Consider the following 16,475-nt stretch of genomic DNA (forward strand, 5'->3'; position numbering starts at 1 on the left):
GCCATCATTCACATTTCCCCTATCATGAGTTTACCACCATATCCTCAGACCATATTTCTATTGGGTTGTTTTACTTATTAGTTTGTGGAAATATTATGGTAAGATACTAATAGTAAGCAAGTAGAATGTAGACTCTGTTTCTGTATGGTTTTTCTTCAGACTTACCAACTTCTTTTGATTCATACAATGGATTTTTGTTTATCATTCAACAAATATTACCAAGTACCTGCTATATGCCAAGCACTATTCTAGAAACAAGGTTGTAAACTCAAAAGTGAACTTAACCACTCTATTACCTAATTTCCCCATTTCTTCTCCCAATCTGTTATCAGAATGATATAATGATATAATAATGATATTCGGCGGGGGGGGGGGGTGTGCAAATTAGGTCATTTCATGTCTCTACTTAAAATCCCCAGTGTTTCTCTTTTGCCTCTGGGAGAAGTCTAGTCTCTTTATCATGGCATATGAGACTTGACTGATTTTGACTTATCTATTGTCTTTCTCCACTTCAATTTTAGTGCCCCAGATAGGAACCTACTTGTTTCTATTTTCTTGCTTCTTACCTTTTCATATGCTTTTTCCTCTGTCTGAAAGTCCCTTTCCCTTATCTTTTTACACCAAATTGAATGCATATCCTTCCTTTAATACCCAGCACAGATGTTACTTTCCCTAGGAATCTAAAGCACTTCTTGAATTTCTGCCAATAAAAATAATTCTCTTTTTTTTTTGGTGCCACCTTTACATTTCATCCATTTATTGTTTGATTTATTAAATTAAAATTTATTTTCTTATATATTATCTGATCAGATGCTAAGAACAAGTCCCAGTGCATTCCTAAAAGCAAGGTCCATAATCTAATATTTGTATACCAGTGCCTAAAACAGTGCTAGGAAAAAAATATATACCCAGCAAATGACCAATAAATTTAACTGAATTGTGTTAATACGTATTTTCCTTAGACCAAAAAGATAATGCAATCTCAAGGATAAAACTATGATTATACACTGAAAAATATGTTAAATCCAGCACCTCTGTAAAAGAAATATTTTAAAAAGATCTAGGAACATTAACAGTAAGCTTCCTAGCATCCAGATTATGGTCTCCAAATTCCATTTCCATTTCCCACTGATCTGGTCCTCTACAAGGAATAGAGTCTGTACCATAAAATATAATATAAGCCTGGGAAATCTTGAGTCAGAAAGCAATGAAATTAAAAAAGAAAAAAAACTAGAATAGGTCATAAGGACACAGTAGCAGATTTCAGTGGCCCCACCAGTCAAAAATGAAGTACTTTGACCACTAAAAACAATGATTGAAACTGACTAAACATTTCAAATAAATAAGCTCTACAAGTTCAAAATGGTGCCTTAACATTTAATCATGTTTGCAGGTTGCTAGGGCACCAAACTCATTATTCTAAAAACTAACCAAATGCAAAGAAAGAAACAAGCATTTATCCTTTCTTTCCTGGAAAAATTGAATTTCAAAGTATTCAAAGAGTTGATAAAAGAATATTCTTCTTTATAGAATTCTAGGTATGGAACACAGGAATGAGAGAACTAGATGACTATTTGTAACTCTAATGAAATAGAGGATGTAGGGAATATTCATCAATGACTCTTAAAACCATTTTGTAAAATGTTGAAGGGAGATTCAGCACCAAAGACATGATCCCTGAAAGGAAGAACTGATAAGCTAGACATCACTGAAATGAAAAAAACATCTGCCCTCCAAATGACACTGTCAAGATAATGAGAAGACAAGTCACAGATCAGAAGAAAATATTTGCAAAAGACACATCTGATAAAGGACCGTTATCCAAAGTATATAAAGAACTCCTAAAACTCAAAAATAAGAAAACAAACAAACCAATTAAAAAATATGAACGGATACATTAATGAAGATATATACGGCAAATAAGCACAGGTAAAGATATTACACATCATGTCATCAGGGAAATGTAAATAGAAATCAAATACCATGACAACCCATGAGAATGGCCAAAGTCCAGAACACTGGCAACACCAAATGCTAGCAAGGATATGGAGCAACAGGATCTCTCATTCATTGGTGGTGGGAATACAAAATGATACAGACACTCTGGAAGACAGTTTGGCAGCTTCATACAAAAGTAAACATATTCTTCCCATATGATCTAGCAATCACTCTCCTTGGTATATACTCAAAGGAGCTGAAAATTTATGTCCACACAAAAACTTGCACATGGATGTTTATTGTAGCTTTACTCAAAATTGCCAAAGCTTGAAACCAATGAAGATGTCCTTCAGTAGATGAAGGGATAAACTATGGTATATCAAGATAATGGAATATTATGCAGTGCTAAAAACATATGAGCTATCAAGTCAAGAAAAGACATGGAGGAAATTTAAATGCATATTATTGAGAGAAGCCAATGTGAAAAGCCTATATACTATAGGATTCCAACTATTCAAAATTCGAAACAGGAAAACTATGGAGACAGTTGAAAGATCAATGGTCACCAGAGGTTGGAGATATGGTGGGGGAAGCGTGAATAAGTAAAACACAGAGGATTTTTACTCTGTAGGATACTATAGTGATGGATACATGTCATTATACGTGTGTTAAAACCCACAGAACGTACAACACCAAGAGTGAAACCTAATGTAACGGGTAATTACGATGTGTTGGTGTAGGTTCAACTGTAGGTACAATTGTAACAAAGGTACCACTCTGATGTGGTATGCTGCTGTGAGGAAGCAGCATCCTTCCCCAGACTGGCAATGGTTATGTAAGCTGGGGACAGGGAGTAAATGAGAAATATCTGTATCTTACTCTTAATTTTACTGTGACCCTAAAAGTGTTCTAAAAAAAAGTCTTTAGAAAAAAATGTTGAAGAGAAACTTTATGATGAATGGACAAGGCCAATAACATCTAAACCCAATAATCAATCACAGCAGCAGTAAAAGACAGCCTAAAAGACAATATGATGTAATTGGAAGTAAATGGCTTCTCTAAGAAACAGTCTTGTCACCACAGAAATAAAAATGCGAATATACTAAATCTTCTACATCTAAATACTAGTTCATAAGGAATAGAAACAATAAGGAATGTACTGACTGACACCAAGACATAATCAGGTAAATCTGGATTATAAGAAATCTTATGACAAATTAACCAGTTTCTTCAACAAGTCTTTGGTATGGAAAAACAAGAGAAGAGGAATGCTTATAGATTAAGAGAAACTTGGGGCGCCTGGGTGGCTCAGTCAGTTAAGCCTCCGACTTTGGCTCAGGTCATGATCTCGCAGTCTGTGAGTTCGAGCCCTGCATCAGGCTCTGTGCTGACAGCTCAGAGCCTGGAGCCTGCTTTGGATTCTGTGTCTCCCCCTCTCTCTGCCCCTCCCCTGCTCATGCTCTGTCTCTGTCAATAATAAATAAACTTTAAAAAAAAAAAAAGATTAAGAGTAACTTAATTGTCCTATCGCTCAAATGCAATTATGTACTTTTTTTGGTCCTGATTCAAACAACCAGTTTGAAAAAGATATATATCAGATATCAGGGAAAACCAAACACAAACTGTGTAGCAGATGATATTAAAGAATTACTGTCAGTTTATGTGAAATAATGGTATCATGAAAATTTATATATATACATATATATATATATGTTTGTGATGTAGAATAGCGTATTTACAGAAGATATTAATTTGAATGAAATGAGATTCAACATGAAATGCCAGAAACAGATGGGGAACATACAGATGAGAAAGGAATGTCAAACTATTAACAATTGTTGAAATTAGGCAGGATAATTACACAGGGATTCATTAAACAGCTCTATTTTTTATTTTATCTGAACATTTCCATATTAAAAATTAAGTTTCATTTCAGTTTTATGTTTATTTTATTCCAAATTTAATTACATGTAAATTTTACCCACCAATAAGAGCAGATATATCAATTTTGTGAAGACAAAGACAAATATTTTGTTATCTCAAAAGAACCATTTTATAAAATTTTTATAGCAGATACCAATTTATAATATTTTGAGATAAAATTATGAAAATATGGTTAAGATAACTACAAGTACATAAAATATTTATAGTGGATATAAAAATTTTATTACTAGAAATATAACTAATTACAGAATAAGAATATATTAAAGTTGGCTTTTTATCAACTACAAGCCTAGGATGCTATATGAATATCATCTGGATATTTAACTTCTTAATCAAAATAATGGGACATCCTTGTACAAGAATGTTCAAAGTAGCATTTTTCATCACAGCAATATCTGGAAAAAATAAACACATCAACTGTCGAATGGATAAGCAAAATGTAGTAAGTCCATACTATAAAATATGACTTAACAATAAAAAGAAACAAAGTACCAATATAAGCAACAACATGGGTTAACCTCAAATATATTGTATTAGTTGAAAAAGCCAGACACATGACTATATGTCATATAGTTCAATTTATATGAAATTTCTAGGAAGTACAAAAACATACAGATAAAAAGCAGATCACTGGTTACCTCAGACTGAAGTTGAGTGTTGAAACTGACTGCAAATGATCATGAGGGAACTTTCTAGTGTGATGGAACTGTTCTAAAACTGAATTGTGGTGCTACTGTGTAACTATACAAAGTCATCTGAACTCATGAAATAATACACAAATGGGTTAATTTTATGCTATACAAAAGACCAGGCTATCTGCTCTTCAGGGAACCCCAACTGTGACTGTCTGTCATACAATTTCTGCTAAAAGTTTATCAAAGAAGACCGAAAACACAAAAGAGTAGGCTGAAGTCCTCTTCAGGGAGGAGGACTTCAGGGAGGACTACGGAGAGAGGGCACAGGTGAGTAAGGAGCAGAGAGGGAGAGAGAATCCCACAAGGGGCAGAGAGAGAAAAGAGAGGAGGGGGGAGGGAGAGAGAGAGAGAAGCTGGGCTCACCCGAAGTGGGGCTCATGTTCACCCGAAGTGGGGCTCATATTCACCCAAAGTGGGGCTTGAGCTCACCCGAAGTGGGACTTGTGCTCACAGGATGTGGGATTTGAACTCACAAATTGTGAGGTCATGACCTGAGACAATGTGAGATATTTAACTGACTGAGCCACCCAGGCGCCCAAGAAAGTATTTCTGACAGAAGGAAATGACCTAAGAAGGAAACCTGGAACATCACAGAAGAAGAGCAAAGAGAACGGTAAGAATCTTGATATACATATTCTTTCAAATTCTATAAAACATACTTGATAGTTAAAAGTAAAAAATATATAACTTTGATGCGGTTTTCAATGAGTGAAGATAATAATATGACTATAGCACAAAGAAACCCATTGAAAACAATGTGGATGGAACTAGAGGGTATTATGCTAAGTGAAATTAGAGAAAGACAAATATCATATGACTTCACTCATATGTGGAATTTAAAATGAAAAACAGATGAACATAAGGGAAGGGAAGTAAAACTAATATAAAAACAGGGAGGGGGACAAAACATAAGAGACTCTCAAATACAGAGAACTGAGGGTTGTTGGAGGGGTTTTGAGTGGGGGGATGGGCTAAATGGGCAAGGGGCATTAAGGAGGACACTTGTTGGAACACTGGGTGTTATAGGGGATGAATCACTGGAATCTACTCCTGAAATCATTATTGCTGCTAACTAACCTGGATGTAAATTTAAAAAAAAATGCTAGTCAGTATATCTTGAAGTTTAAAAGAAATAATTTATGTCAACCAAAAAACATGGTGGGTAGGGCAGTAATGTTAATTGAAAAATGTTTTCTAAAGCACTGGAATCAGCAAACAACAGAATTATAGTCAAAGAGTTTAGAAAAATGTCTAGATCATGTATCAACTGATCCAATCCAGTAAGGAAACCATCTATAGTTCTAGATTTTAGATAGATGAATTAGAAAGCCATAATGCTTTCCTCCAAAATGTGTCTTGGTGTTATGGGTGGAACAGGTGATGGGGATTAAACAGTACACTTATCATGATGAGAACTGAGGAATGCATAGAATTGCTGAATCACTATATTGTACAATTGAAACTAATAGAACACTGTATGTTAACATACCAGAAGTAAAATTTAAACTTAAAAAAAAAGGTGGGGGGGGGTGAATACCTCTTTTCCCCTCTTTTTCTTCTATTCAGGCCCTCAATGGATTGGATAATGCTTACTCACATTGGAGAAGGCAATTTACTTTACTAAGCCAATTCAAATACTAATCTCATCCAGAAATAGCACCTCACTGATAAACCCAGAAATATTTAACCAAATATTTGGGCATCCTCTGATCTAACTGACACATAAAATAACATCACAAAGGATAATACACAAAAATCAATCATATTTCTATATAATAGCAATAAACAATTGGAATGTTAAGATTGTAAAGCACCATTTACAATAGGACCAAACCATAAAATACTTAAGGATATGGCTAACAAAATATGCACGAAATACACCCAAAACCACAAAACAGTGAAGAACAAAAAATACTTAACTGGAGAAGCATACCATATTCATGGATTAGAAGATTCAATATTGTTAAAACATTAGCTCTTCTCAGACTAATCTGTAGATTCAATGCAGTTCCAATCAAAATACCAGCAGCAACTTTTTACAGAAACCAGTAAGCTATCTCCATAATTTATATGAAAAAGCAAAGAAACTAGACTACCCAAAACAATTTCTTAAAAAGTTGTAAGACATATACTGATTTTATACAGTATAGTTATCAAGTTATAGTACAGTTATCAAGTTGTGCTGGTGGCAAAGATATAAGCGTAGAGATAAGATGAACAGAAGACAGACTCCCAAATTAGATCTATATACATATAGTTAATTAGCTTTTGACAAAAATGAAAAGGCAATTCAATAGAGAAAGAATAGATTTTCCAACAAATGGTGCTGAAATTGTTTGGTATCCATATCCATACTTACATCATATGCCAAAAAGAAAAAAAATCAAAAGTCAAAATTGAATAGACATCTGAATTATATAAAAACTAAAAATATAAAGCTTCAAACATAAAAATCTTGTGACTTTAGACAAATTTAGACAAAGATTTCTTACACAGACACCAAAAGCACATTCATATAATTAAAAAAATGAAAAACTGCGCATCATTAAAAATAAGAACAACTGCTTTTCAAAAGGCACTCCTAAAAAAATGAAAAGATAAGCCCCAAATTGGGAGATGTGTGCAAATTACATATGTACTTGTAAAAAGGGACTTGGATCCACACTAGAGAACTCCCAAAGCTCTATAAGAAAACAACTGAATGTACAGTCCAATAAAAAATTAAAAACATAAATTAAAAAATAAAAAAGCAACTCAAGAAACATCAAAAAATTTGAGTACATACTTCACATATATACTGATGGCAAATTAGTACATGAAAAGATGCTCAACACTGTTAGTCACAATGAGATACTACTACATATCTATAGGAATGACAAATTAAAACAACAACAACAACAACAAATTAACAATACCAAGTGCAAATGAGGATGTGGAGCAACTGGAACCATCATGGATTGTTGGTAGGAGTACAAAATGACAGAGCCATTTTGGAAAACAGGCATTTCTTAAACATACACTTACCATAAGACCCAGCAATCCTACTCCTAAGTATTTACCCAGGTGAAATGAAAACTTACATTCACATAAAAATTTGTAAGCAAATATGGATATCAGCTTTATTCATAATCACCAAAAATTAAAAAACAACCTATGTGTCCTTCAACTAACTGCTTACATCCAATGAAACAGAATACTACTTACTAATAAAAAGGAACAGCACACAAAAATATGAATTTCAACTGCATTATGCTAAATGAAAGACGCCAGACTCAAAAGGCTATATTCTATATGATTTTATTTATATATATTCTGGTAAAAGCTCAAATCTAGGGCTAGAAACTAGAAAATAGGCTGCCAAAAAAGCTAGGCATGGGGTTGACTACAAAGAGGCATGGGAGAATCTGTGGAGTGTAATGGAATTGTGCTTCAAGTAGATGGCATCTACTTAACTGTGTGCACCTGTCAAAATTCCCAAAACTGTACATACAAAGTGTGAAACTTGCTGAATATAAATTATACTTAATTTGTTAAAAAGGAAATAAAAAAGATAAATCTGGATCCTTGTAAGGTGGTCAGAATGAAAGAAGGGTGGCAGGATAGGAGCTATTAAAATTAACCAATGGGAATATGATGGTAGTTTTTACCAGGTGACAGAAGTAGAGAAGGTGAAAAGTGGTTAGGTTCTGCATATATTTTAAGGGGTAATGGATATAATCTGCCAATGAATAAGATACAGAGGTTTAATAAGAGAAATCAAGGATGACACCAAGATTTTTTTTTTTTTACCTGTACCACTACAAAATGGAGTTAATATTTTTACCAAGATGTGGAAATCTGGAAAAAGTCCTTGGAAAAGGGTTGAAAATTCAGACCTGGGTAGGATTTTGGACATATGAAATTTGACATGTTTATAAAATATCCAAGTGAAACTCTTGACTACACAGTTGGATATTTATATGGACTATAGGATAGAGGTCTTATCTATACATACAAATTTGACACTCATTAGTATAATTGATGCTATTTAAAACCATGGGACTAAATACTGAGGAGTCATTGAGAATAAGAAAGAAATGTGAAGACTGAGCCCTAAATAACCCAAAGCTTGGGGAAATGCGGAAGAACTAGCAAAAAGACTCCATGAAGTCAAAAAAAAAAGCTAAGTAAATAGTACCGAGGAAGAAGAATGTGTTTCAAGACAGAACATAATTGATCCAATGTTGATGTTAGGTAAGATGAGGATTGATTTGATTCCTCTTTAACATGGAGAGATCTGGAGGCACTATCAAAAGCTGATTTAGTGTATGAGGAGCAGAAGGCTGTTTAGATCAGGTATATGGGATAAACAGGAAGATAATTATTGAAGACAGTAAAAACAAACACCTTTCTTATACCTTAAATTCTATTTTATAGTGGCAATACCGGGTCTTTTATTAATATCATTATTTTACAGCATTTCCCACCCTTTAAACCTTTCAAGCTTTCCATATACTCTACTCAGGATAAAGCTGAATTTTCTTTAAATCCATCCATAATTATTTTTCTTTAAAAAAATTTTTCCCCAATATTTATTTTTGAGACAGAGAGAAAGAGAGAGACAGAGAGAGAGAGAGAGAGAGAGAGAGAGAGAGAGAGAGAGAGAAACCGAGTGTGAGTGGGGGAGGGGCAGACAGTGAGGGAGACACAGAATCCAGAGCAGGCTCCAGGCTCTGAGCTATCAGCACAGAGCCCGATGCAGGGCTCGAACCCACGAACCGCGAGATCATGACCTGAGCTGAAGTCAGATGCTCAACTGACTGAGCCACCCAGGTGCCCTATAATTATTTTTCAAACTGAAAGTTAATCTATTCAACTTTTTTTTTTTAATCATAGCAATATTGGATTGATTCTATCTTCTTAATTTTGGCTAAATTTTATTTTTTGTTCCTATTCTTTAAAATTGGAAGTTATGGCACATAAAGATCAGTGAATGTAGATATATATTTTAAAACAGAGATAATTTATAAACTGAGAACAAGAAATTAAGTATGGAAAAATTCTAGCTTTCCAAGAACACTGTATTCAAAAAAACCTTTGTGTAAATATCTGAGATTTAAAGTGTTTACTCACTTATAACCTAGGAAGGCAAAGTTTTAAAGAAACAAGAGTTGATACCCACACACCCACCAACCAGATCAACACATACTCCAGATGTAGGCAAGCCTATGTGCAGACCTTCCAAATGGGATTCTCCCCTTCTCTCAGGAGCAAACCACTATAATAAATTTTTGTATTAACAATTCCTCTTGCTATTCATAGATTCTTTGTGCTATGCATGTCCCCATGAATTTTATATTTTATATGATATTAGATTGAGTGAAGTCCTTTGTGACTAGCTTATTTTATATACTATTTCTAAGATTAACCATTTTGTCACATGTAGCTTTAGTTCTTTCATTTTCCACTGCTGTATATATTTCATCTCTATGAATATATCACATCTTATAATCTACCAGAAATGGGTATTTTCATTTGTATTTTTTCTATTATGGACAATGTTACTATAAATGTTCTTTCAGTAAACATCTGCAAGAATCTCTCTTGAAGTGAAACTGTTGGCATATAATATGGTATATCATTGTGGTTTTAATTGGCAAATCTCAACAAAGGAAAGAGGAGAGCATCTTTATTTTATTTTATTTTATTATTATTTATTTTTTTAATATAAAACTTATTGTCAAATTGGTTTCCATACAACACCCAGTGCTCATCCCAACAGGTGCCCTCCTCAATACCCATCACCCACCCACCCCTCCCTCCCACCCCCCATAAACCCTCAGCTTGTTCTCAGTTTTTAGGAGTCTCTTATGTTTTGGCTCCCTCCCTAACCATTTTTTTTCCTTCCCCTCCCCCATGGTTTTCTGCTAAGTTTCTCAGGATCTATATAGGAGTGAAAACATATGGAATCTGTCCTTCTCTGTATGACTTATTTCACTTAGCATAACACTCTCCAGTTCCATCCAAGTTGCTACAAAAGGCCATATTTCATTCTTTCTCATTGCCACATAGTATTCCATTGAGTATATAAACCACAATTTATCAATTCATCAGTTGATGGACATTTAGGCTCTTTCCATAATTTAGCTATTGTTGAGAGAATCTTTTCATATTTACTGACTATTTCATTTTCCTCTATATGAATTTTCACTTAATGTTTCTTTTACTAATTTTATACTTATGTTAACCTTTTTTCATGTTTCATGAAACATGTTCACATTCCACATACTTAATGAAATACTGTAAGAACTTAAATTTTTTTAAGTATGAAGTTTTTTAAGGATAATGTATAAAGTAATATTATTTTAAAATATTCCACATATATACAGTATTAGTGGAATACTGTAAGAACTTAAATTTTTTTCAGTATAAATTTTTTAAGTGTAAAGTAATATTATTATTCTAAAACTTTTATCAAAGGATAGACAAATACATAAATAATTCTGCTACTGTGGTTAGGAACAATTTTTTTTCACGTAAGTAAAAAGTGTACAAATACAAAATCAAATCAAAACCTTTTAATTAAAACAAATTTAATTTAAAACAAATTAGAATTAAAACCTTTAATCCTAAAGTTGAACAGAAAATGTCAACATGAATTTATAATGTATTTTTCTTAAAAAAAAATTCCAAGCTCTAGAAATAATAACCAACTCAGTAACAACTCAGGTACTGACAAAACTTATCATCATGCCAGCTGGCAAAGAAAGTTAGTGGTCCAACTCCACTATCACAGAAGAAAGCAACGAAAGGTGGATTTGGAGCTAAAAGCCAATAAACTGGTAAATGGTAAAAGTATCAGTAAGAATAATTATAATAGAGTGAAACCTATCTAAATGCATTTATGAAGCCATAATAATAATTTAAAAACAAAATTAAAAAAAGAAAAAACAAAACAAAGTTCATTGGTGACCAATGAAAAGATGTTAGGGAACCAGCTCATTATTTTGAAAAATAGAGAAGGGAAAAAATTGAGCATTTATTCTTTTTCCTGTAAGAACTCTATCTCAGGATAAATATAGAGATATATAGAGATATAAAGAGAAAGGGGATTTCTCTTTATGGAAATATCCTATCTACCAAATTTAAGAAGCAATGATAAAAACAGGATCCTCACCATTTTTCAGCCCCCTGTGACATAAAAGCAATGATTATAAATGGCTATTAAGGCCACAAAAAGAGAGACAACTGAACATTATGCACTCCTGATAGAAGTGTTCAATAATTACCTATGATATATTCCTGCAAAATTTTAAACCTCAATCTGATCAAGCCTCTGTATCAAAATAACAATTACAGAAAATTCAGGACCAGAAAACAGGTTGAATGAAACCATGGAGATGCAATGAACAAAATCCAGAATGTAAGAAATTCTACACAACAACCCAGTTTCCTTCAACAATAAGCTGCAAGGAAAAAAAAAGTTACTATGAACCTATAGATTAAAAGAGACATATCAACCTTTGGAATGTTCAAACTTACATGGATACTGTTTAAAGTGATGAATGAGGAAATATAGATATTTGATATTAAGGAATTAATGTCAATTTTAGATGATAATGGAATATGCTATTTATGTGTTAAAAGAGAGAGTTCTTTTTAAGGACACATACATAAATATGTAGGAATGAAAAAAATATGAATAATTATTAGAAGTTTGCTTCAAAATAATCCAGTGCAAGTAAAGAGGATGAGTGGAGCTGAGATGAAACAAAATTAGATTTGAAATTAAGTAGCAAATGGGTACATGGGGGTTTCATTACATTATACAATTTGTTCTATTTTGGCATATATTTGAAACTTCTCAAAAGTTTGTCTTTAACCTGCCTTCATGAAAGACTATAACAAAATCACTTAAACTTGCCTAAAAATGCCAGATTCAATTTATGTATCTCCCAAATGTATTTATATGGTCACACTAAGCTAAGGCTTTAGGACAAAAGAATGATGTTAGTATATTTTAAGGAATTAGAGAGTCAGTGAAAAGTTTTATTTCTAAAAGAGAAACATTCCCAATAATCTCAAACCAAATGAGACACAAAAAGAACAAACCAATTCTGCCCGCTTTTCAGTGTCTGAGTTTGAGCAGGAACTGGTATCATAAATGATTCCTAGATCACCCTTGCAATTATCTGCCTGTCCACTAAGAGTAAGGTGGGATTTCAACTTTGTCCATTTACTACAAGGCTGTCTTACCAAATTTATGATGTGTACTTTCAAGTCTCGAAAATCTTTTGAAATTTACCAAAGGATAAACAAAAGTTGAGTTTTAAAATTCTAGTCTTTATGAAATACCTACATTTTTTCCACAGATTAAAAAAAAAAGGAAAACTTTTGTAACAAATTAGAACTGCTTTAATACTATTCAGAAACTATTACACACAAAAGCAGATTTACATACCTTGCCTGGACTGTGAAGGTGCTACAGGAACTTCTTGGTTTGGCTCAAAAGGAAGTTCAGGTGTTAGGTTTTCAAACTGCTCTTTACTAATGAGATTTAGCTTCTTAAAGTTCTCAACTTCTTGCTGAAGTAGAATGGAGGAATCTAATTACTAAACTGGCTAATAGAGTAGCCAACAAACAATAATTGATACCAACCTCAAAAAATGAGTTTAACTACAACAGAATAAAAAAGATGTTCTAATAAAGAATCTAGCATTATACTTAATAACAATATTCAGAATCTAAGAGGCACAGAGAACCCAAAAATATTCTGAATATTTTATAATTAAAATACATTGTAAGAGCATACACTCTAATCATTCATTATTTGTTGAGCATTTATACACAAGACTGCTAGGGTATTAAAGAGATTACAAGTAATCTATGTTCCCTACCCTTAAGGAATTTACAAGTTAGATGGAAAGAAAGACATGTACACATAAAAACTAGTAATATTAGCAGCATATGAAAAATGATAATATTTGGTGTAAGAATTGAGATCATCAGAGAAGTATCACAGAAACGATGGGGAAGGAATGAGAATTTAGAGAAGGGGTAAAGCATTCTAAAGCAGGTAATGTGAGCAAAGAACTTGGAATAAGCACTCATTTATTAGAAAATAATTCAGTTACTGAGAAAATTTGTGTAGAATCAGCGACAAAAAGGCCTAATATGGAAATGGGAACAGGCTACTAGATAAGACCTTTTATACCAGGCCAAGAAGTTTTCATTTCCTTTTCTGGTAATGGGAAACACATGATGAAAGATAGATAGATGGCCCTGGAGGTTCATTTCCAAACCCCACTTAAAAGGTTAGCAGCAAGGAGGCTCAAAGTTTTTTGAGCTTTGACAAAGGAAGAACAGGCTATCCCTGACCCTTGGGCTCCTGAAGCTTCCCCTTTCTAATAACGGTTACCATAGTCACTTAGATGTTCTCAGCCCTGCCCTATATATAGAGAGAGGACGGAGTGGAGGCCAGTGGAGGCCAGTAAGGTCATTTGGCCATGGTACATGAAGACCATTCATGCCTGGTCTAAGCTGTAAAATAAAAAAAAGAGTTTGAGAGACTGCTTGCACTCTACTACGTTTTGTAAGTTTCCTCCAATTAAACCCTTTATCACATCTACATCACTCAACAAGATCCAAAGAGGGTTTTAGCAGGTAAAGAACATAAAACTGTCAGATGGACCAAACTAAATATCATCATTACAAAATAGTCATAGTACCTTGCTCTTAATAGCTAACCAATCTTTCCCTTTTGCCTTCAAACATGAATAGTTGTCAGTTCACACCACTCATTAGATCCTGCTAGTCTTTTAAACTAGGATCTTGTTTTCGTGAAAACGCTTTAAAGGATTGCCTCAGCTTTTGCCCTTATACCAATACTGCTTTCCCAAAAGTCTTCAATAAGCTCTTCAAGCTAATTCAGTCATTATTCCTCACTGTCCCCATCTTGCTACAGAGCTTACTACTTAAAAGAAAACATTTACTGTTATGATTATCATATGCCAGAGATGAATAATATAGTTCTATCCTGATGGGAACACAAGCAGTATGTTTCTGCTTTTAATTTTTTACACTAATTTATTAAAGCATCACACATACATTTATACATACACACACTAGAGAAGTGCATAAATATAAGTATACATCTAAATGAGTAATCAAGAGTGAACAGACCTGTGTAACCACCATTCAGGTAAAGATATTGCTAGCATCCTAGAAGTAACTTTCATACCCCTTCCTATAACTACCCTCTTCCTCTCCCTGAAGACAAGCAATATGCTGATTTCAGTACTATAGATTCATTTTGCCTGTTTTTGAACTTTATAAAAATGGAATTATAATGTATGGTTTCTTTTACATAAAATTATGTTTATGAGATTCATTTATAGTTTGTAACTCTACAGCAGAGGTCAACAAACTACAGCCCCCAAAGGCCATATCTGTTTTTGTTAAGTTTCTTTGGAACACAACCACACCCATTTGCTTACATATTGCATGTCTGCTTCATTGCTACAACTGCAAAGTTAAGTGGCAGTTGGCACAACGTATAACCCATAAAGACTAAAATATTTTCTATATAGCTCTTCACACAAAAAATTTGCCTATCCCTGCTCTGTGGTATTCTATCATACGATCACACCATAATTTTAAAAAATCCATTCTACTGGGGTACCTGGGTGGCTCAGTTGGTTATGCGTCCAACTTCAGCTCGGGTCGTGATCTCATGGTTCGTGGGTTCAATCCCCCCATGGGGTTCCACACTGATAATATAGAGACTGTTTGGGATTCTCTTCCTCTCTCTCTGCCCCTCCCCAACTCACACTTTCTCCCTCTCAAAATAAATAAAATTTTAAAAAAATCAATTTTACTGTTGATGAACATTCAGTTCCTTTACAGATTATAGCCATTACAAATAATGTTACTAAAAATATGTTTTTACAAAACACTTCTTTTGGTGACAGAGACACATGTTTTATTGAATGTTTACTATGACTGGAATTGATGAATAAGGTGGTATGCTTCAACTTTAGTAGAAAATGCCAAATACTTTTTCACAGTGCTTGTACCTATTTACATTACACTAGCGGTATATTGACCCTCCTATTGCTCTATAGCCTCATCAAACACTTGATATTGTCAGTTTAAAAATATGTAGCCATTCTAAAAAAGGACCCAATTATGGGTATACACAACAACTTGAATGGACCTCAAGGGCATTATGATTAGAAAATATCAATCTCAGGGGCACCTGAGTGGCTGAGTCAGTTAAGCATCTGACTTCCGCTCAGGTCATGATCTTGCGGTTAGTGAGTTGGAGCCCTGCGTCGGGCTCTGCTGACAGCTCAGAGCCTGGAGCCTGCTTTGGGTTCTGTGTATCTCTCTCTCTGCTCTTCCCCAGCTCATGCTCTCTCTCCCCTTCAAAAATAAATAAACTTAAAAAAAAAATTTTTTTAAATCAATCTCAAAAAGTCACGTGCTCTAGGATTCTATTTATAGACAATTCTCAAAATGACAAAATTATAGAGATGAAGAACAGATTAGTGGTTACTAGGGGTTAGGAATAGTGGAGTGGAGGCACATGAACACGAGTCTAATAGCACAAGGGAGATTTGTGTGGTGATAAAATAGTTATCATGAATGTGATAGTAGTCACATGAGTCTACAACACATGATAAAATGACATAACACTATATACACACATTTGTAAGAAATGTCAATTTCCTGGTTTTAACGTTGTTCTTAAATTATGTAAGATATAAATTTTGGAGAGAACTGGTCCAGTACACTAGACCTCTCTGTACTATTTTTCCAACTTCCTATAAATCTGTATCTCAAAACAAAAATTCAAAAACTTTAAATATGTAGCCACACTGCTAAATCTATGTGTAATCTCACTGTGGTCTTAATTTG

General features: G+C 33.8%; 1 protein-coding gene across 14 annotated transcripts in view; it reads right to left on the reverse strand.

Annotated features, from left to right (window-relative positions):
* The window catches only part of LARP1B (La ribonucleoprotein 1B), a 123,975-nt gene that overhangs the window by 30,563 nt on the left and 76,937 nt on the right, over window positions 1–16,475 (reverse strand). For 11 of the 14 annotated variants that reach the window (XR_007151550.1, XR_007151549.1, XM_047855928.1 and 8 more), the window contains one exon: window positions 13,018–13,141. The exons of 2 other annotated variants lie outside the window; for them this stretch is intronic. Coding sequence is in view for 9 of the 12 variants with exons in the window: in XM_047855928.1 (XP_047711884.1) it covers window positions 13,018–13,141 (124 nt within the window). In the remaining 3 variants the exon portion in view is untranslated. Of the gene's footprint in view, window positions 1–4,164; window positions 4,278–13,017; window positions 13,142–16,475 lie in introns of those variants that run through there. One more of the 14 variants, XM_047855929.1, reaches the window with a different exon arrangement.

The sequence above is a fragment of the Prionailurus viverrinus genome, chromosome B1, assembly GCF_022837055.1.
Source record: "Prionailurus viverrinus isolate Anna chromosome B1, UM_Priviv_1.0, whole genome shotgun sequence".
NCBI lineage: Eukaryota > Metazoa > Chordata > Mammalia > Carnivora > Felidae > Prionailurus > Prionailurus viverrinus.